Source organism: Physeter macrocephalus, chromosome 5, assembly GCF_002837175.3.
Source record: "Physeter macrocephalus isolate SW-GA chromosome 5, ASM283717v5, whole genome shotgun sequence".
NCBI classification, from domain to species: domain Eukaryota; kingdom Metazoa; phylum Chordata; class Mammalia; order Artiodactyla; family Physeteridae; genus Physeter; species Physeter macrocephalus.
In genome coordinates, this window is record NC_041218.1 from 15,924,390 (window position 1) to 15,946,767 (window position 22,378).

The 22,378-nt window shown below is 42.7% G+C and overlaps 1 protein-coding gene across 4 annotated transcripts in view; it reads left to right on the forward strand.

The window, feature by feature from the left end:
• CREB3L2 (cAMP responsive element binding protein 3 like 2) overlaps nucleotides 1–22,378 on the forward strand; it is a 121,317-nt gene that overhangs the window by 70,263 nt on the left and 28,676 nt on the right. For all 4 annotated transcript variants that reach the window (XM_024129368.1, XM_024129374.3, XM_055084811.1 and 1 more), the window contains 2 exons: nucleotides 5,657–5,873; nucleotides 20,844–21,019. In XM_024129368.1, coding sequence (XP_023985136.1) covers nucleotides 5,657–5,873; nucleotides 20,844–21,019 — 393 coding nt within the window. The remainder of the gene's footprint in view (nucleotides 1–5,656; nucleotides 5,874–20,843; nucleotides 21,020–22,378) is intronic.

Sequence of the window (22,378 nt, forward strand, 5' to 3'; positions counted from 1 at the left end):
AACTAAATTTCCTTGTCAATTGCATTATTATGAACTTTCATCAAATCTTTAACCATGGTCATTTTTAAGTCTTTTGTCATTTACAGACAGTTCAGGGTGTACTCTGATGCTTTTGCAAAAATGTTCCTATAAAAGGGTTTCATCTTCAAGGAATTCATGGAAAAGACTGACAAGTACAGGTTTCTGGTAACTGGCTATACTTCTGAACTGAATGAATAAGCATTTTCAGAACTCTAATGGAAAACTGATGAACTCATAAAAGTGGTAACAAAAGATCAAGATGAAAAAAAAATTAGGGCTTCCCTGGTGGCGCAGTGGTTGCGCGTCCGCCTGCCGATGCAGGGGAACCGGGTTCGCGCCCCGGTCTGGGAGGATCCCACATGCCGCGGAGCGGCTGGGCCCGTGAGCCATGGAAAAGGGCTAACAAAAGATAGAGAAAAAAAAATTAATTACATGGGACTGAGTGAACTGATGAGGATGATCATAATTTTTGTGACTTTCTGTTTGAATAAAAAAAAAAATCCCACAAGGACTCAGAGGCAAAAAGTATACAAATCAATTTTCACTGCAAAGTAAAGGAGCTGTTACAGTGGAGGATTACTGGACTGAATGTCAATATTATGACATAGTATGAGTGTGTTTCATGTTTGGTAATTGCAATCACTGTTGCTTCTGTTGTGGTCATCCATTTACAATGGTTGGTGTCAGTCTATTTATCTCTTGTAAAAATAAAATACAGTGTGTGTGTGTGAAAAAAAAAAAAAAAGACCCAGGAACTAGGAGAAGGAAAAGGTTTATTATGTTTCTCTTTTTTTAAAAAAAAAATTTCTTTTGACTTATTAATAAACTATAGAGAAAACTGAAAAAAATAGAGAAAAGTACAATAGGATCTTCACATTCTTAAGGAATATTAAACAATAAAAACAAAAATACATCATCAAAAAAAAATGGTCCACATCAAAAAAAATCTTAAAAAAAAAAGAATAAAGGGGGACAAGACTTCACAGGACGGTTGGGGCCAGGTTGAAGGATGTTAAATGCCAGGTCTTCAGTAATGGGGAGACAGACCTTGAAAAGGGTTCATAAAGGAAGTTGCACGCATCTTCACTGAGGAGATGAGGAATATACATGTCATGAGACCACACCATATTCACTGAGGAGATGAGGAACATTCATGTCATGAGATAGAGGTTTAACCTCGACAGGAGGTTTCTTCCAACCGGAGAGTCTGTGGTGTGGCTTTGAACCCTTTGGCAGAACCACACTCAAAGGGCAAGAAAATATTTCTGTTCTCATTGCTGATGCCGCGTGGAAGTGATACCAGGAGCCTCTCCATCTAACAAACCCCTGACGCATTTCTACACTTCGAATGTGAAGACTGTGTGTTCATAATGGATGAATGGATGGGCTGTCAGTGAGTCTGTATTTGTTTTTTAAAATCCAGTCTCTACTACATGTCAGCTTTAGAGGCTGACTTAAATGATGGAGCATTCTGTGGTAGAAAGTGCATGGGCTTTGGAACTGGCTAGCCTTGGGATGGAATTCAGTTATGCATCTCCAACCTTAGGCAACGTACCCAACCACCCTGAGCCCCAGTTTTCTCATCTATACATGGAGACATGCCTACCTTATAGCAAAGCACTTAGCTCATTTTCTGAAAATCTAATATGTCAAGCACTAAGTCCATCAGATGAGCCTACCACCTGATCCTATCAACATCTTCATTAATGATCAGCACCAGCATCGTGTTTTCATCCCGGTTAGAACTTCTCCAAGCCGTTGGGTTGTAAAGCTCGGATACTTCTTTCCTAGGAGAAATAATGTGGGGAATGTTCGGTCAATTTGCAATAAGAGGATCTGTGTTCAAGGCCAAGCTCAAACAGTAAGTGACTGAGACCTTGGACAGTGGGTTTAAAGCCAACTTCCCAGGACTGATGTGAACATTGGTTGAGGGGAAAGCTGTGAAAGTATTATAAACCCAGAAAGCTTGATGAAACTCTTAGGCAGAATGGTAAAATGCTGTTATGCCATGTCTTTGAAAGAATTCAACTGACATTTCATAGCCCTTGAACTACTACATGAGTAGTCCTTTGCTAAAGTGTTTGTAGGCAGAAAGCCTCCCTCTTTGAGGCTCACTTTGCTCCTTTCTCTGGTCTTCGGCCTCCAAGACCATATGCCCCTCTCTCACTGGCATTAAAGATGGTCTGATTCTGGCCTGGTTCCTGCACAGGCAGTAGAAGCTTGACCTGTCTGCTGAGCCCCAGAGCCCGTAGCTGCCAAGGAGACCCAGCTGGAGCTAATTTGCTGGGCTGAGTCACAGCGTCTGGTTGGGACAAGTTGGGCGTATCCTTGGGACACCAGAGACACACAAGTGTCTCTCTGGGACCTTCTCAGTGCTCACCACTTTGCTGAGTTCCTCGATGTGGGTAGTGGTTAAGCACAGTTGCTCACTTCTTCTGAGGAGCTTCTTTTTCCAGAGGAAAGGTTGTCATAAAGCACTTTTTAACAGCCATGAATTCTTCAGGATTCCCTGTCATTTATTTCTCTTCTTGTTTCCTTAATTTTGGTCTTGAAAGGAATTCCATCAAACGCTTGCAGAATATTCACCCTCAGGTAACCAGTAAATTTGTCTTTCGGGAGCCGCTTAGGGAATCAGACCCTGGCTTCAGGTTATCAGAGAGTCAGGAAACCTGCATCCTAGTCTTAGCCTTGAAGCTGTTCCACTCCTTGCCATTCAAAGTCCGGTCCATGGGCCAGCAGCATGACCTGGGAGCTGATTAGTAATGCAGAATCTCGGGCCCACCTAGATTTGTGAATCAGCATCTATGCCTTAAGATCCCCAGGTGATTTATATGCACATAAAAGTTTGAAAAGCAAGGGTCTAGATGATCAGCTCAAGGAAGGCAGGGTTTTTTCTGTCTTCTTCTTTCTTATTTTATATCCACAGGACCTATCTAAAGTTTAGCACATGATGGCTGCAAGATCCATGAATCTTTCTCTGACCTTGAGCATGTCCAAACTTCTAGGGACTTTGTAAACTTCCGGTGACTTTGTAAACTTCCAGGGACTTAATTGTAAAGTGGTGTAGGGAGAGAGGTGGTGAGTGGAGATGGGGTCAACCTTCGATGGTTGAAAAACTGATGTGAACATTAGAATCACAGGTGGTAGTGGTGGTTTTTATATGGTTGTCTTTGACCTACTAAGTCAGAAGCTCTGAAGATGGGTCACAGGATTTGTATGTTTTAAAATTTCCCTTTATGTTCAATAATGTTTATTACAATAGCATATATAAAAAAATCTTTAAATGTCCCTCAAGAGGAAATGGGTAAGTACAATGTGATACAATTCAGAAATTTAACTGAATGAAATAGAGCTACACATGTAAACATGAATAAGCCTAAAAAATTTTTTGCAAGAAGAAACTTGCAGAGGAGGTGTGAAGTATGGTGCTGTTTACTTAAAGTTTAAAAAGTCCATATGTTTGTAATAGAAACATACTTATGTAGTAAAAGTGTAAAGTCCTAGATGGGAAAAATAAACACCAAGTTCAGGGTAGTAGTTAACTCTGAGAGGAAAGAAGGGGATTGGATAGGAGCTTCATGTTGTATTTTTTAAAAAAGGAAGAAAGAGTAAAGAAAAAAAGTAGCAGTAACAATGTGGAAAAATAAGATTTTTTTTAAAAGGAATCAATGCATAATTATTCATGGTTCTATTCCCTCTAATTTTTCTGAATGCTTGAAATATTCCATTAAAAAACAACTAAAACAAAATTCTTCTGGTGATTGTGATACAGACAGTTGGCATCTGGGAATTCTTGCCTTAGATGCTTCCAAGGACCTTTCAGTTCTAAATATGTTTGTATACAGAGAACCCTCTCCCAACCACCCTGTCTTGTTCTCACGGGTGACCCATGCCTATTAGGATGTGCCCAAGGCCTGTGGCTTCTCTGCCTTCTGTCCTGAGGAGATGAAGCCATTTCTCATGTTTGTGCTGTTGGTGAAACCCGGCAATCTAACTCTGCCTTAAGGGCCTAGCCTGCAAGGCCTCCTCTCTGTCGTCTGCTTCTCTCCTTTACAAAAGCAAAAGTTCTGCCCTACAACTATCCTAATATTAGAGCTCTAACCTTAGGGTTACCACCTGCCCGCCCCCTTCCCCAAGCTCCATTCATTTTCATAACATCTTCACTGACACTTCAGTTCAATGGTAGGACTTAGTTGCTCTGCAAATCCCAAGACTTTTCATTGTCTACCCCAAGTATCACCATCTGCAATCAGTTGTCTTATTGCTGTACCTGCTTTCCTAGCTTCCTTTCTATAACAGAGGTGTCCCTAAAGTTTAATCAATAAGGATGACACCAGTTGGTCTGTGACTCAGGGAACATTAAGAAGGTAGAAGTGGCTCTAACAGCTGGTATCAAGTGAAATTTTAAATTAAATTATATTATAATTATTTTTAATATACTCTACTGCAGTAGTTCTAAACCAAGGGTGATCTTCCCCTTACCCCCACCCCCAGCCCCCCGCCCCGGCCAAGGACATTTGACAGCGGCTGGAGACATTTTTGGCTTTCACAACTAGGGGAGTGCTACTGGCATGTAGTGAGCAGAGGCCAGGAATGCTGCTAAACATCCTACAATGCACAGAGCAACCCTGCCCCCCATAACAGAGAATCACCCATCTAAAATGTCAGTAGTGCTGAGGTTGAGAAACCCAGCTCTACAGACCCTCATATCATGAACATCCCCCTATCGGTGAGAGAGAGTAGATGGGGCTACAGTCCTTTAGTGTGGGACCATGGAACGAGGGATATAGGACTCCCTGTGAATATATGTGTAGACCATTTCTGTATCATTGTCATGGCATGGTGGGGGGCTAGGGAGGTGGTGCTGTTGGAGATGGAAGATGAGAAGAGATTAAGGAGATTAAGGAAAAACTAGAAAGGGACAAAGTCCAGGTCGTTGGGAGAAGAGAGGGAAGCTGCCTCCGATGCCTTTGAACTTGGCACTTGGCAATAAATAACACTTTCATGCTTCAAAAATACAAGATAGCTTATTTTAAAATATTCCCAATGCAAAATGTGGTGGATAGTTCCAGTGATGGCCCCGAGTGAGTCATGCCATCCTGTTTACACTTGCCTGCGATGTGATTTTGCAGTTCCTCTGGACAAGAGGTGGTGTCTATTTTCCCACCCCATGAATCTGGGCTGGCGTTGTCACTTGCCTTGACCTGAGAATGTGGAGGGAGTGATGATGTGTGACCTCTGAGGCCATGCAGCTTTGGTTTTCTCCCTCTGGGAACATCTCTACCATCCCATGAGGACTCCCAGCCTGCTAGAGCCTCTTTGAGAAAAAGGCGCAGGCATCCAGTGTCCCAGCCCAGCCGCCGCCAGCCTTCCAGCTCACTGTGCCTCTGTCAGTGAACCCAGGTGAAATCAGCACATCCACCCAGCCAACCCACAGAGTGGTGAGAGATAATAACTCTTGGCTCTTGTAAGCCACTACTCTTTGGGGTGGTTTGCTACACAGCAACAGATACCTGGACAATTGTGTATAAGGGACTTCATCTGAAGCAGTGGATGATATTTTTGCTTTAGAACGTGTGTAAATGTCAGATCATGGTTAAGAGAAACTGAGTCCTTCCTCCTTTGTTTCTTGTAGCACTTCTCGGAGCTGCTGGATGAGTTTTCCCAGAACGTCTTGGGCCAGCTCCTGAACGACCCTTTCCTCTCAGAGAAGAGTGTGTCGATGGAGGTAGAGCCGTCCCCAACGTCCCCGGCGCCTCTCATTCAGGCTGAGCACAGCTACTCCCTGTGTGAGGAGCCTCGGGCCCAGTCACCGTTTGCCCACGTCACCGCCAGTGACAGCTTCAACGATGGTAAACCCAGAGCAGGGGAAGCAGCTGGGACCTCGGCACCTTTGGCTCTGACCTCCTTGAGGGTGTGGAGTGTGTGTTATCATTAGCGCCCCCTTCAGCCACATACCTGCTGTGTGTCGCCTTGTGCTTGGGCCATGGGGAAATGCAAAGAGGCACAGAATACCTCTCTCTACCTGAGACTGTGTGCTCTGGGAATTTGCTAGAGCTGAATGGTACTAATTGCTTTCTCTGACCCTGTGGACTGGGCAGCAAAGCATCCTTTTGCAAACCAGGTTGGCCTATCTGGTTGATAATTCCAGTACATCCATTGTTTCAGAGGTCATGCCATTTTTTTTCCTGAGAAATCATTTTTATGACCATTCTTTCTGTAAACACTTCTTGGGCATCCTCTTAAACCTATTTTCAGCATGTTTCATTGACCCCATGTATAGGAGATCTTGGCTAGCATTCCTAAGACTTTTTTTCTTTGGTTACCCTTTCATGTCCATTATCAATGCCATTAGTATGGAATGTGTTAAAGGGTTAGTTTTCCTGGCCTTAGAGATGTTCAGATGTTTTGACTATTAATCCATAGGCCTTTAATTGGTATAGGCTGTATGTATACTTTTAAAATTTAATTTTCTATGTTTGTTTTCCTAGAAGTATAATCAGCTATTTTAGTATCTTGAGTTAAGTTTTGAAAACTATATTCTCTAATACTAGTTGGACATATGCTCTCTTCTCCCAGGAGGATGACAAGAGTGGGGGATGGTCACTAACTTGATGTCCTCTGGCTTGACCTGGATGTCCCCCTCCCTTCCTATACCACTGTACACATGGCAACATCTTGTGAAGTGGCTACCTACAGAACAAGCTCCCTCCTGCTTCTTTGGGTCAAAGGCAAATGCTTCCTATCAGCTTCACAAATAGGCTGTTAGCTTTGTGGAGGAATTCCTCCACCAGCTGGGGTTCTTAGGTCTACTACTGGCCTCTAAAAGAACCAACTCTGGGATCAGTAAAACATCATATCTTGGGACAGAGAATGCTCTAGGTTTTTTCTTTCCCATCGCAGATCTATTCTTCCTTTGATTAGAGGTTTGCTGACCAGCAGCCCAGGAAATCTAGCCTTATATCCTCAGTGAAGGGAAGGCCCCGAATCTGTGGGTGGATTCTTTCTTGATTGGACCCTCTGGAGCCTTAACTGTATTCTCAGATTTTTCCTGACAAGAGGTCAGATGCGTGATGACTTAATCCTTCCTCTCTGTGGTTTGTCCACTTTCTCTACCTCAAATCTGGAGAACAGGGCGAGGGGAAGACTCCTGGGAAGGAAGGGAAGAAGTAGAGCTAAAATAATTTGAGGATGTGGAGCTGTTGTGAGGGTAAAATGAGATGATGTGTTTAAAGAACTTAGGACAGTGCCCACCACACAGCATTTCAATAAATCAGTGTTTCCTCTTTCATCTTCTGTTGTTGTAGAGTTGTTATTGTTCTTCTTCCTGATCCCCTTCTTTTCCTCCTTCTCCTGCTTCTGTTTCTTCTGCTTCTCCTCCTTTTTGTCTTTCTTCTCCCCTCCTCTGTTCTCCATCTTCCTTCCCCCTCAATTTCTTATTAAATCACTTCCAGGAATGACCTCAGTTCAAATGCAGGAATATGGTCTCTGTTATGACTACATACTCCTCATTTTATCATTACACAGAGGACCACTGTAAGGAGTCAGCCTTCTTCTGGGTTTTAACTTAGATAAATTCATGCAGTCCCTGCCTTAGTTGTTTTATTTTTTAAGTAGACTCTAGCACTAGATGAAAGGTTGATCTAAATTGACCTTTAAGATTTGTTTCCAATCCTGAGGTTCTGTGTGGGTATGGTTTCTGTTTAATATTTGTATCTGCCTTTGCTCATGGTTTTCCCTGTATTCTCTTTACTGCTTTGCCTCTGTTATTCCTACAATTCCTTTGATGTCTCTATTTCAAGACCTACTTCCTTTGTGGAAGTCATTTCTAATACATCTTGTATGAGTTATCTACTGCTGTGTAACAGATCTTCCCAAATTCGTGGCTTAAAGCAGTAGTAATCATTCATTACCTCTCATGATTTCTGTGGATCAGGAATTCAGGACTGACTCACTTAGGTGGTTCTGTTTGTTGACTGAAAAAAAATGCACAACCTAAAAGTTGAGAATTATGTTTTCTTATTTGGCATAATTTCTGAGGACTTAAGCTTGGGAAGCAGCTTCTCAGATAGCTCTGAGGGACTGCTCGGAAGAGGTGAGGGAGGAGCCGGGATATATAGGAGTTTTTGCAACAAAAACCAGGTAGTCAGAACATCAAAAGATTACTGTTAATTTTAAAAAAACAGACATCTCAAGTTAGTGAATTTACCATTTTTCTCTGTATAGGAAGATGCAAGTGTCTGGGCTTATTGAAATCATTTCTCTGATATGCACCTTAACTATCTAAGGCCAGTATCTTGTTCTTTCCTATCCTGAATCCCCTCAGGGTGCCCAGTTGGGGACAGATGCAGTGGCTGAGGACTTGACGGCTATAAAATCCTTTGTTGCTGATGTGGCAGGTGGCATTCTTTGTCCGCATGGTTCAGGATCTCTCATGAGGTTGAAATCGGATGTTGGCTGAGGCTGCAGTTATCTGAAGACTTTTCCAGGATTAGAAGATCTACTTCTAAGGTGGTTCCATTACATAGCTGGCAAGTTGATGCTGGTGAATCAGTGCCTCTCCATGGCGCTGCTTGAGTATCACCACAGCATGGGAGCTGGCTTCCCAAAGAGTGAGGGATACGTTGGTGGTGTAGTGGTGAGCACAGGTGCCTTCCAAAGAGTGAGCGAGCCAAGACACCAAGACAGGAGCTAAAATACTTTTTCTGACCCAGCTGTGGAAGTTATTCTGTCAGTCACACAGGGGAGTCCTGATTCCTTGTGTCTGGGGACCATGCAAGGATGGGAATGCCAGAAAAACAGAATCACTGGGGGGGTGTCTTAGAAGCTGACCACCACACTTCTTCTCATAGTGATGTCTATAAACTGGCTTCTTCCATGTCTGAACTCCTTTATCACATGTTATCAGTGCCTTACAGTGTAGCCATTCATGCTCCTAGTGGTTCTTGAGTTGTTAAGGGAGAAAGTATAGGAGACTGAATGAAGCATGTTCCCAGCCTTTGGTGATACATCAGGGGAGACACCTGCTCTGCATGCCCCGTCACTGTGCAGACAAACTGGGCTGCAGGTATTTCATCAGGTTACAGCTTCCTGGCTTCTAGCAGTTGTCTTGTGCAGGATCAAGCACAGTGCCAAGTAGAGGTGAGTATTTTACAGGTGCTTTGTGATTCATTTAAAAAATTTATTCCTTAGCTATTCACTGAGCACCTGCTTTGTGCTTAATCTGCCACCGGCTATTCTAAGCATTGGGGGATAAAGACTGAACACAATTTATAAAGATCTCTGCTTCATGGAGTTTCTATTCTAGGATGTGAGGGGGTAATAGGAAATAAGAAAAAGTAAAGAAGTAAACTATATATATGTATTCGATGGTGATCAGTGATATACAGAAAAATAAATCAGAAAAAGAATAGGGAGATGTTGGAGAAGCGGGGAGTTTCTTAATCCATTCAAGTTGCCATAACAAAATACCACAGACTGGGTGGCTTATAAACTGCAGAAATATATTTCTCACAGTTCTGGAGGCCGGAAGTCTGAGATCAGGGTGCTGCCATGGTTGGGGGAGAGCCTTCTCTGGTTGCAGACTTCTCATTGTGTTCTCACATGGTGGAAGGGGCTGGGGAGCTCTGTGGGGTCTCTTTTATAAGGGCACTAATTTCATTACAGAGGGCTTCACCCTCATGACCTAATCCCCTCTCCACGGCCCCACCTCTATTACCATCACTTTGGGCATTAGGATTTCGGCATATGAATTTGGGAGGACACAAACATTCAAACCATAGCAGTGGGGGAGTTGAGATTTTAAATAGGATAGACAGGGAAGGCCTTTCTTTGAAGGTAGTATTTGAGCAAAGATCAGCAGATGAGGGAAAGAACTAGGTGTATGTCTAAGAGGCTCCTAGGCAGAGGAAACGGCAAGTGCGGAGGCCCTGTGTCAGGAGTGTGATAACAATATAGCAATACCTATATTGTATTTAGTTATCATCTGTGGAGCTAGTCAGCCGTTCAGCAGCCTTGTTTCTAGACTATGGAACCTAAACAATCTGGGCAACTTTCCCCTTCAATTCCATGTTTGTCGAACACCTACTGTGTGTCAAGCACTGTCATAGATACTTGTGAGACAAAGATGGTAAAACTTACACCCGGACTCTAGGGGAAAATGCCTTGTACCCCAATACTTGATCAGACTGAATATGAGCAGTGTCCCAAGAGGAAAAGAAACTAGAAGTTCAGAAGACAGAGCGTACACCCAGTGAAGATCACAGGAAGAATTGCATGAACAAGGCAGAATTTCGTTTGGGCCCTAAAGCGTTGAGTAGAGTTGAAACAGTGGTGATGGTTTGGAAGAAAGCACATAGTGGGCAGAGGGCCAGGACATTGATTCTTCTAAACCAAGACCCCGACTAAAATGATTGCAAATAAGCAGGTTTCCAAAAGTTGAGGGTCCCTTTCTCTTCCCAATAACACTATTTCTTTGCTTTTTAACGCTAATCAGTATAAATGCAGCATAAAGGAACTCATGGGTGCCACCTATACTGATAGCTTAGTGTGGGGAGAAATGATCAGTCCATCTTTTCCAGGAAGCTTTCTTATCATTAGACCAAAGCACACACCATTCAGTTCCCCCCATCTGGCCTCTCCTTCTGTTTAGAGGTGCTATACTGCTGTGCGCAAAGAATGTGTCACTTGCCATATCGTATCAATAAACAAAAGATGTTGTGGCCATCAAGCCTTCCGCAAGACTGTGCACCCCGAGGGAATTCAGTATGGAAAAAAGCAGGATCCTGGCCCTGGATAGTTCTGGTGCATATCAGAGGAATGATTTCAATGAGCCCAGACTCTTGCATCTTCCCATACAGAGAAAAATGCTAAATTCATTTCCTTGAGGTGTCCGGTTTTCTTTAATAAACAGTAATCTTTTGATGTTCCGACTACCCGGTTGTTGTTGCAAAAAGTCCTGTATATCCCGGCTCCTCCCTCACCTCTTCGGAGCAGTCCCTCAGAGCTCCCTGAGAGGCTCTTTTCCAGGCTTAAGTCCTCAGAAAGTCCGCCGAATAAAAAATAATTCTCAACTTTTAGGTTGTGCAACTTTTTAAGTCAACACTGCAATAGGCCATGCTGGTAATTTGCTGAGAATAAGTACAGTGGGTCAGATATATTTTGCAAAGAGTTTCTGATCCACAGTTCATCTTTGTTAAGTACCAGTTTCTCTCTGAGTAAAAGCTTTCTATGCCAGCTTTTGTTTTTTTCTAGCCACACAGCATGCAGGATCTTAGTTCCCCAACCAGGGATCGAACCCATGCCCGCTGCAGTGGAAGCACAGAGTCTTAACCACTGGACCTCCAGGGAAGTCCCAGCAAAAGCACTTTTATGAGTAGGGGATAACGGACATGGACAGGAACCATTTGGGATGTGTGAAATCAAAGGTAGGCAGTGTGTATGAATGGATGAGGAACTTGCCCAGGAAAGGTTTGTCGAGTTCCTGGCTCCAGTTGTTTTTCTGTGGATATACAAATATTTGGGAACAGAATTATTTGACTCATTTGAACCCCAATTTGCATCCGCCTTAAGGGAGGATTAATTCACAAAGATCTCTCTGGAGTCAGTGCTCTCTCAAGCAGATTGCCTTCCTGATCGAGGAGGATGATAGTTCTTTAGGCAACGCATAAATAGGCAGCATTAAAAAATTTCTGTTTGCATTAAATTTAATATTCTTCATCTTTTGCATTGTCTAAACAGCTTAAGCAAAACTAGGAATTCTTGTTTCTAGTGATGGATAGTATTTCATTATATCTCGGAAAGCCAATGATTCCAATCTTCTTGTCCAGTTTTACTGAGATTAAATGCAATTCTTCTGTAATTGCTTCCAAGCCTGAAACAAAGTGGTAAGCTAAACAGTTCAAGTACGGACGCTCTCTCAGTTTATTGGATTTCTCTCTTTTTTTTCCTCCCTCTTACTCCCTTTCCCCCTCTCTCTTTCTCTTTCCCACCATCATCCTTCTTTCTTTCCCTTCTTCCTTCCTTCCTTCCTTGTTCTTTCTTTGCTCACTCTTTCTTTTCCCTCTTCCTCCCTCCTTGAACCCCAGGCCAGCTATATTGGGCAAGTGTAGGTGTTCTTATCCTGTTAGTGTATCATGTTCTTCAGATGGACTGTAGACCCCTAAAATTACATGCAAAATTTTGGGCTGTCAACATTTGTCAGTTTTTCTGCTGAGAACATTTATAACTTTTTTAGATCCTCAAAAGAGTCTGTGACCAAAAGAAGGTTGAGAAACACTAGTCTAAGATTACACAGGAGTCATCTGTCTTCAGGGCTGAATTTGACTGTAGACTTCTCTGAAACACTTGAGTTAAAGAACTTCACATCGTTTGGCAACCACAGGAGCCAGTCCTAGGAATGTGGGCTCGACCTTCAGAACCACCAGAAAGACATCCTACATTCAGCTCGTTCATTTCTGCCCATGATTAAGGCTGCTGAGCAGGGTTTTCTGTTCTTTAAAAAAAAAAAAAAAAGTAAAGAGGTTATAAAGAGATAAGCAGAAGCTTCCAAGTAGATTGAAGAATAAAAAGCTTATACGTGAATGACCAAGTCTTGGCACCTCACCACCTGGAGGGTATCTTCATGAGTTACTCTATTTTGGTCATGTTCCTTTGTAATTAAATTGGGATGCTAGGTATTCATTTGCTTTGTTAGTTAATTTCAGTCGTCTTCCTAAAGAAGAAACTTAGTAGTGCTGGATGAAGGCTGTTCAGAGAGAACAGCCTTCATCCATAGACATGGCCCCTATCCTCCAAGATGATATAAGAACCAAGTTAGAAATATATAGAATATCAACAGACTTAGCATAAACTATGCTAATACAGAAGTGATCTATTGGCACCATGTACAAGTCAAGGTAACTTTATTTTGGGTGGAATAAAGGACTGTAACTGTGGCTCTTCCAGGTCTAGAGAGGGTGGGACCAGCACATAAATAATAATCATCTTCCTTCAGGTTAGCCTGGTTAGACTTCTAGAGTAAGTAGGGCAAGTGATGGCTGGGTACATTGGCTTACTGTGGATATCCTAAGTTTAAGGAGCTGTTTTCATAGGTGGGAATGAAAGCAATAGTCTGTGAGCTAAACATGAACAGATGCTGCTGGTATGAGGTAGCCTGATGGAAGGCGGATACTCAGCATTTGATGGGAAACAAGGCCTTAGGAAAGTGGGATGGTGTTTTTTCTGGAGACTAGAAGAAGAAAATGATGTCTCGTGGCTGATGACGCCAGAGCAGGGAAGTTGTGCATGGATATAGCAATGCAGGGAGAAATGGAAAGGCGTGTACCATCCATGGCAAAGAAAAAATGGATTTTGAAAGGATTACATGAAACCCAGAGCAAGATTAGCATACCATCGGGTATGCTGAATAAAGGGTAGAGATGAGTCATGGGTGACTTAGGTTTCCTGTTTGCAATGGGAAGACCTCTTGATGTTGAAATATTCCAAGGCCGTGGGACCTGGGAAAGAAAGTCACAGAGAAATGATAAACAGCTGTATCTTCATCACATTTGATTAGAGCTGTGGGTCTGAGCTGACAAGAGCATGGGTCTGAGCTGTCTTAGAGGGGTAGATGCTAGGGTAAAAAAAAGGCAGATGTGTCTGTCATCTACCTACAGAGAGTAGCTGGGTCCCCTGACATGGATGCGCTACAGAAAGAACCTGATGTGCTTGGGGTGGACAAACAGAGGAACAGCCTTCCTTTCCAAGTCTGAAGCCTGGGCTAGTGGTGTATGCTTCTTTGCTATTCATCATCCTTTTGAGATTACCTTTTATTTTCTTTTTCTAACAGGTTATGAAAATAATGATGCTTTCCCCCCTTTTAGAAGTGAAATAATGACTTCTTCGTTTGCCTGGCCATTGCAATGCTAGAATGGTATAAGAAAGCAATATGTACAGCTATCTAGCATTAAACTTACTCTATTCATGAGTCAGAGTCATTCATTTTCATGAAGGAAAAGAAATGTACACACAAGGGTTTTTTGCGTGTATATACTAAGTAAATCTTTTGAAATCAGTCATTTGCTCCACAGATATTTATTCAATGAATACTTTAAACACAGTATCCTATGGGAAGACCTGAGATGCCAAATGCAGAACATGGATGCAGTATAGAGATTCATCTCTGGAATCAATTTGCCTGAATTGGAATCTGGGCTCTGCCTCTTACTAATGGTGTGATCTTGGGCAAGTGGCTCAACTCTTGTGTTTCTTTCCTGATCTTTAAAATGGGAATAATAGTGATAATACTTAACCGTGTGCTGTTGTTGGGGGGAGTAAATGAGTTAGTATGTATTAAGCATTTATAACAGTGCCTGGCAATTAGTAAACACTAAATACATATTAGCTCTTGTTATTATTGCCCTATGTAAATTACCACATAATTAAATACATAGTTTATCAACTGGCCACAATATGAACACCAGAGTAAGGGAAAGAGGTTCTGTAAGCACAAGCACAGAAAGCATGGAGTGAGGGAGGTGTCCGAGAGAAATTGCATCAATCACAGAAACCTGTGTAAATATGTGAAGACATTTAGAACCGTGCCTGACACACAGTGAGCTCTCAGAACATTTTAGCTGTTATTTGCTGGTGTTAAACTGGAATTCTTAACCTCAGGAACATTGGATTAGGAGTCCATATAAATGAAGGTGAGAAGCATAGAAAGAACCAATATTGTACCTTTTGTAGTGGCTAATTATGGACTCAAAATAACGTTAATTGAAGAATACTCACTTTTGGCTAGAGATCTGTTTCATCGGTGATCTCTTGCAAAGCAGTATGCTGGAGGGGCCAGGAGCAGGGCTGTGGGTCTGGTTTGCCTGCGTGTGGATCCCAGGTTGGCCGTATACAAGCTGGGTAACGTAGGGTGAGGGAGTTAATCTCTTAGTGTCCTGGTCTATAAAATGAGGGTAATCATAGTACATGCCTTCCAGGTTCACTCTTAGGATTAAATTAATTAATATATATCTAAAGCACTTGGAACAATGCTTAGCACATAGTAAACACTCACAGTTCAGTGTTTGCTATTTTTACTATTTTCAACATTTCTTCATGCCACTCACCACTGGAGGTGATTTCAGGGTCCAGGCACTCAGGGAGGGGACCCTGGGCGGGCAGGCACCTACCTTCTGTCTGAACATGCAGTGGGCTACAGCTTAATATGTTTCCGACATATTCAACTGCATTCCTGCCCCTCTCCCAGCCTCCAGAACCCAGCCTTAGCATTTTCCTTTAAGAGATGTTTACATCGAAAATCAGCCAAGATTTGCCAGTTCCTTTGAAATTTTTCAAAGGGCAAACACAGTTATCAAATGCTGAAGGATTTAGATGAGGCATACTTCTTTTTTTTTTTTTTTGGGGGGGGGGGCGGTATGCGGGCCTCCCTCTGCTGTGGCCTCTCCCGTCGCGGAGCACAGGCTCCGGACGCGCAGGCCCAGCGGCCATGGCTCACGGGCCCAGCCGCTCCGCGGCACGTGGGATCCTCCCAGACCGGGGAGCGAACCCGGTTCTCCTGCATCGGCCGGCGGACGCGAAACCACTGCGCCACCAGGGAAGCCCCAAGTTCATATTTTTAATGAACATATTGTTACTTATACTTTAGAGTACATATTTTTCAAGGCGCGAAGCCGGTTCCCCTGCATCGGCAGGCGAACGCGCAACCACTGCGCCACCAGGGAAGCCCCAGGCATACTTCTTTAATTTACAAAAATTTCCTTTTTACTTTAGACATATTACATAAATAGCTAATGGGTACATATATGTATATATCATATGAGTGGTATTTGTCCTATGTGATTTCTCTTTTTAAAAGTACACAGACACACCATATATACATATGTATATGTGTGTATGTGTATATATATATATATATAAAACACACACACATATATACGACATTTATAAAGATACTACCTACTCCCAATTTAGAGTTTAATCTCATTTTTCCCCTTCCCAGGAATCAGTAGCTATTCAGTGCCGTTATTTACGCAGCACACCTGGGAATGATTGAGGACATGCATTTTGGTGTCGCCTCTATGTTGGCTTTGGTTTGTGGGGTTTTTAGCTGCTGTCTTGGTAATCTCAGCATCTAGCCCCGTTGCCCATAGCTGCTCCATTTCATCCTTGGAGATGAAGGACTCACTGCCACGAGACAGTGGCTTGTTTTTATTTTCTTGCTGACAGCTAAGTGGTGATGCCGAGGAAATTTGCCAGTCGGAAGCTGTTTATTTGATAGGGAGCTGTTTATTTTTTTTCATTTTAAAATTTTTTCATAAAGTTATTTATTTACTTTTGGCTGCGTTGGGTATTCGTTGCTGCGCACAGGCTTTCTCTAGTTGCGGCGAGCCGGGGCTACTCTTCGTTGCGGTGCGCGGGCTTCTCGCTGCAGTGGCCTCTCCTGCTGTGGCGCATGGGCTCTAGGTGCGCGGGCTTCAGTAGTTGTGGCTCGCAGGCTCTAGAGCGCAGGCTCAGTAGCTGTGGCGCGTGGGCCTAGTTGCTCCGCGGCATGTGGGATCTTCCCGGACCAGGGCTCCAACCCGTGTTCCCTGCATTGGCAGGTGGACTCTTAACCACTGCGCCACCAGGGAAGCCCAGGAAACTGTTTAAATAAATTCAGATGATACGTTGGTTGTGCTTCTTACTCCCCACAGTGCACTACTCACCTTATTGGGTGATGTTTTCCTTCTGAAATGAAACTTAAAAGGCATATAGACAATTTACAAAAAAAAAATTTTCGGGCTTCCCTGGTGGCGCAGTGGTTGAAAGTCCGCCTGCTGATGCAGGGGACACGGGTTCGTGCCCCGGTCCGCGAAGATCCCACGTGCCACGGAGCGGCTGGGCCCGTGAGCCATGGCCGCTGGGCCTGCGCGTCCGGAACCTGTGCTCCGCAGCGGGAGAGGCCACAACAGTGAAAGGCCCGCGTACCGCAGAAAACAAAAAAAAACAAAAAACAGCAACAACAAAAATTTTTCACTCACTATCTAAGCTTCAAGTATTAGAAATTGGACAGTGTATAGAGTGTATACTGAGTCTTGTTTTTGTAGTTTTATCAGTAACTCAACCATCTAAGTTCTAAGCCGTGGTGCTCTGCTGATCTTTTGCCATTGAAATAGAACTACAAAAATAAGCTCACGTAGAAAAATTGTAATACATATTCTGCTGATTCCCTTTCCCTTTATCCTTTGTTAAACCCCTACCTCACAGGTTACATTTGTCATTTTGTTTTCTCTAATTTGATCTTTATTTCCACTGAGGGACAGAGTACAAGCCAATACCTAGTAGTTCAGAATGAAAGCTTTTTTCTCTAATTTCAACCGCCACTGGAATGTTCTCACCAAACTTCTTACTGGCTAACTTTCTTCAACTGAAATCATGTATTTTATTATATAATTGGTAGATCAAATCAGTCAATCTACAAATATTTATCGATATGGTTCACAGTTGGTGGTTTAGAGGAATTATTATGGGAACAAGGTGTAACTATTTGTTGCCATAGGTTCTGATGTAATGGATTTCATTTCTTGTATATACGTGCAGCTGTATTGTATCAGCCATCTGTATTCCTGCATAACAAATCACAAATCACTCATTAGCTTTGACAACAATCATTTGTTATTAGAGTTCGCATATCTGTGCCTTGGCTGGAGGTTGGCTGCTTTAGGCGTGGAGGGTCAGGGGCAGCTGGGTGATTTTGCTGATTTCAGCTAGATTCACTCACATCTCTAAGGCTGAGAGTTAGCTGATCTCGGCCAGGCTCATCTGGGAGCAACTCTGATTTATGTGTCTGTCCTCCTTCTGGGATCAGTAGATTGTCCTGGCACATCTTTCTCACAAGTGTGATAGCAAAGGTACAAGTGTGTAAGTTCAGTTGTACAAGTGCATTTCAAGACTTTACTTGTGTTACAAAGCTAACATCCTTTTGGCCAAAGCCAGTCATGTGGCCAGTCCCACTAAGGCTTCTATCTAATAATTACCATCATAAAATATAAAGCAGAGAAGGCGAAGCAGGCCATGTCCATGTGTGATCATCCAGGGACAATATATTCCCAGTAAAGGAAATTTAGAAATAGTATGAAACTAGAGAAAAAAAAAAAGTCACTCATGTTCTGAATTATTCTCCGGAGATATTTTTACTGTTTTGACATATTTCCTTTCAGTCTTTTTTTCCTATCACTTTCTTCATTAATAGTACATAAATTTATATTCAGGTTTTTTCCTTAATATTCTATCATAACTCTTTGCCTTGTTATTAAAAAGGGTTTAAACATGTAACATTACTGGCTGCATAATATTTCCATTGTATGGATGTACCCTAATTCATTCACTTTGCCCTTCCTTTTTACTCTTTTGGTTACTTTCAGTGTTTTGTGATTATAAATAATGCTGCAGTGAACATATTTGTGCTTTTCTCTTGGAAGAGTTCAGGGGAAGTTTTGTTTCATAGTTCACGTATCATTATTTGTCCTTCAGTCTCCATCTCTGATACAGCAAAGATTATATAAAAAATTTTAAAATAGGGGTGTAGGACCCTGAGCATTAAGAATATAAGCTATCTTGACCTATTTTATGAATGTGTGTGCTTTGAGAATGGCTAGCCAGATTGGAAGGACTAATTTCATGACCTGTCTCTATTCTGCTTGTAATTTTGTATTTGCTTTTTGTATTTATTTTTGCCTTTTGTGCCTTATGAATTATGTTTCATCACAGTACTTGTAACCACACAGCCATGGGATCTGGCCTTATCTCACCATTTCCTGGTAATTGTATGTGACCTTTTCCTCAGGGATGCCTCCTTAACTGTTAATTTTAATGTATACTGAGACTATATTTCATCTTACCATCTCTCTTCCAGTCTCTGCCAGGGGTAAATATTGCTCAGTGTGGACAGGCTGTAAGTGTTGACAAGGCAGAGGTATGAACACATCATTGCTGAGTGGAGAAAACGTGATCTGTGCTCTCTCTGTCTCTCCAGCCCCTCCCTACATCTGTCCTAAGCGTGTTTTCCTTACAGGTGGCAGAGACTTCTCATGCCTAAGCTCATTCTGGGAGTGGCGTTAGGTACTTCATTTGGTTCCTCATCCAGTTGCTTCCCCAAGCTGAGCTGGGGAGCCCATCTTCCCAGCAGGGTTCTGCATCAAGTACAGTGTGGTCTCCATCCTCTGGCTGCTTTCAAAAGGACCTTTGTTACCTGCCTCTCCCGCTCGGCCAGGATGTGGCGCACACCCCGGGAAGGATGGAAATCCTCCATCACCCCGTAGCACTCAACAGCTCCATAGAACCAGCTCTAAAAGCAAAACACCTTCAACCAACCTAAGTCTTGCCCATCTTTATTTTACCTCAGGAAATAAATTGGGGCTGGAATAATTAATTGAGTCAATTATAAATTGGATTTGGGGGAAAATTATTTTCCGTGGTGCATGTGAATCTAACCTTTCCCTGTGTTTGAAGGAAGTTGCTTATGAAATACAACCTTAATCATTGGGAACTTTAGTTTTTAGCTTCCGTGGCCACTCTTCCACTGCCCTCTTGACAGTTCTGAATGATGTTCATGTACCTTCTCATAAGAAAAGTTGAGCCCAATTCTTGAGTGTAAAATAATTCATAATGTGAATGGCTTTGCTCCCCTGGACAGTAATAGTTCACGAAGCACCTGGTGTGTGTTTGTGTGTGTGTGTGTGTGTGTGTTTAAATGTTTTCATAAAGCAAGGGAGCATATCTTTGCTTTATTTTAGTTTCGTTTTAGTAAAACTGGTAACAGGTGAGGAGTGCTGCCTTTGGGAATCTCTGACTTGTTTTCTCTTGTTCTGCACCTGTTTGCAGCCTTCTTGGCTGTTGTTCCCTTTCCTGCCCTCCTCCCTCCTTTCCCAGGGCTATGCTGAGGTACCTGCCCTAATGTAACTTGGTAAGAAATGCAGGGTACCATGCAGGCTCCCAGGAGAATGTCACTGAGTGATGGCGGTGCTTCTGTCTGTTCGGTGCTGTTGCTTTGTTGTGATTCCCAGGCCCGTGGTCGTCATGAAAGCCAGAGGCAAGCCAAGACCAGACTTGGCAAGATGCCGCCCTTTCCTCTGGATGAGCATTTCATCCATTTCAGCAAGGGGCAGATGTCTGTTACAAACTCTGAAGTTTCCTAGAGGGCTAAGTAAAATTCTGGAAGTCTAGGTCAGGTGTAAGGCATAAGCGGTGTCGTAGAGAAGCAGACTAGGACCAATGATGGGGAGTGAGAAGAAAAAGAAGAAAACAAATAACCATCCACTGGGGAGAAGGACAGAGACCTGTCTCCAGTCCTGTCTCCTGAGACCCTGGTTGTCAGCCATTCGCTTCTTTCCTTCTTATTTTTAAATGTATATCTTTCTTTCTTGTTTTTAAATGCATTTCTTTCTTTTTCTTTTCTTTCTTTCTTTCTAGATAATATATTAATTGGTTTGAAAACCAAAGAGTATAAAACACTACACATTGAAATTCTCTCTCCTATCCTATTCCCCATCCACCTAGTCTCCTTCCTGCTCTGCCCAGAGAGCCTAGTTTCTTTCTTTTATATGTATCCTTCCCGAGTTGCTTTAGGCATCCTTACACTCAAGTGATGCAAGTATAGATTCTCACTTCGCCATTCATTTCTTCATCCATTTATCTCCTCTCTCACATCCTCATTTTATTTCCTTTTATTCTACTCACAGTAATTCTTTGTTGGAGCTTTTTTTTGAGGAGAAAGGTCAGTGCCATTTGTTTTACTTATACCTGATGCCCTGAACAGATTCACATGTGTGCTTATCTTTTTCCCACAGATGAAGTGGAGAGTGAGAAATGGTACCTGTCTACAGACTTTCCATCAACAACCATTAAGACAGAGCCAATCACGGACGAGCCGCCCTCAGGACTAGTTCCGTCTGTCACCCTGACCATCACTGCCATCTCCACCCCTTTTGAAAAGGAGGAACCTTCTCTGGAAATGAACGCTGGGGTATACTCATTTTTCCTCCCTATAAACAGATTGGATCAAAAGATACGGGTCCTCATTCTCCAATAAGGCATTTATATCTTTTTGGAGCTAGTGGTTGTATATGTTTAAAGATATATAACTATATATGTATGTATGTATGTAAAAATGTATTTATGTCTGTATCTAGGATATGTTGATTTGGTGTCAGCATTGCTTATATCACTTCCTTTAAAGGCATTTCCAGAAAAATTGGTAGCAAGTATCATTTCATTTTTTTCCTATGATTTCTATTACAAAATTTAAAAAATACATAGATATCCATGGGGAAAAAAAATTCTCCCTGGAACGGATTTTTAAGCCAGTGGAAAGGGAGTGGTTATGATGATGATGTGATCCATGGCTTTCTGTGCCGTGGCAATAGGGAATGCTAGATCCTGTGTAATACTTTACTTTCCTAGTGTAGCGCTCGGTTGCCCTGACTTAATTCAGGGATCTCCCACCTACCAATTCCTAATGTATTCCCCGTGGAGAACATAAGAAATCGGGAATTTCTTCCTTGCTCAGTTCCACACCTACAGCAAGCAGGATTTAGTTTTACTCCACCTTCTCTTTGGGTATTTCAGTGTCTGGTGATGGACCAGAGTCATACTTGTACATCTTCTTCCAGATATTGGAATCCAGTCCTAACTTTCCTTAAGTTCAAAGTCACAGGTTATAAACAATGACTCCACTGACAGTCTTTAAGTCAGATCTCCTCTGAGCGAGGTGTAGTGGTCCACCTGTTCAGGAAAAGGTAACACAGCAGCGGTGGGGCCACTAAGGCTTTGCTGCGTACTCACGCCTGTACTCTTTACCTTCCACCCTTGTGGAAGGTGAGGGATTGTGGACAGAGCACCTCTGCACTGCCCTTTGGAATTCCCTTCTCAATAGCTACCTGAGTCTGTTAATCGGACTAGGCTTCTGGAGTCTGTATTAGTCTCCTTGCTCCATGAGATTTTAGTTCAGTTCACTTTTAAGCACGTCACTAAGAAAGGGTAGGGTCATGGCCTTGCTCCCCGTGCATGGGCCAGATACCTTCCCTCCTTCCCGTACTCAGTGTTTCATGGTTAGGTGCTGTCACTTGTCAGGAACCTGGAGAGAATGGATGCAGCTGGGTTCACACAGTTCCTACCGCAGGACACACTGCTGGAAGCCATGACCCTTAAAAATGTACCAGACTATTTTGTGATAAAAGGCCTTTATAGACTATAAAAACAATAGAAAGAAAGCACTGATAAGTGAGCCCTGGATTTTTTTTTTTTTTTTTTTTTTTTTTTTTTTTTTTTGCGGTACGCGGGCCTCTCACTGTTGGGGCCTCTCCCGTTGCGGAGCACAGGCTCC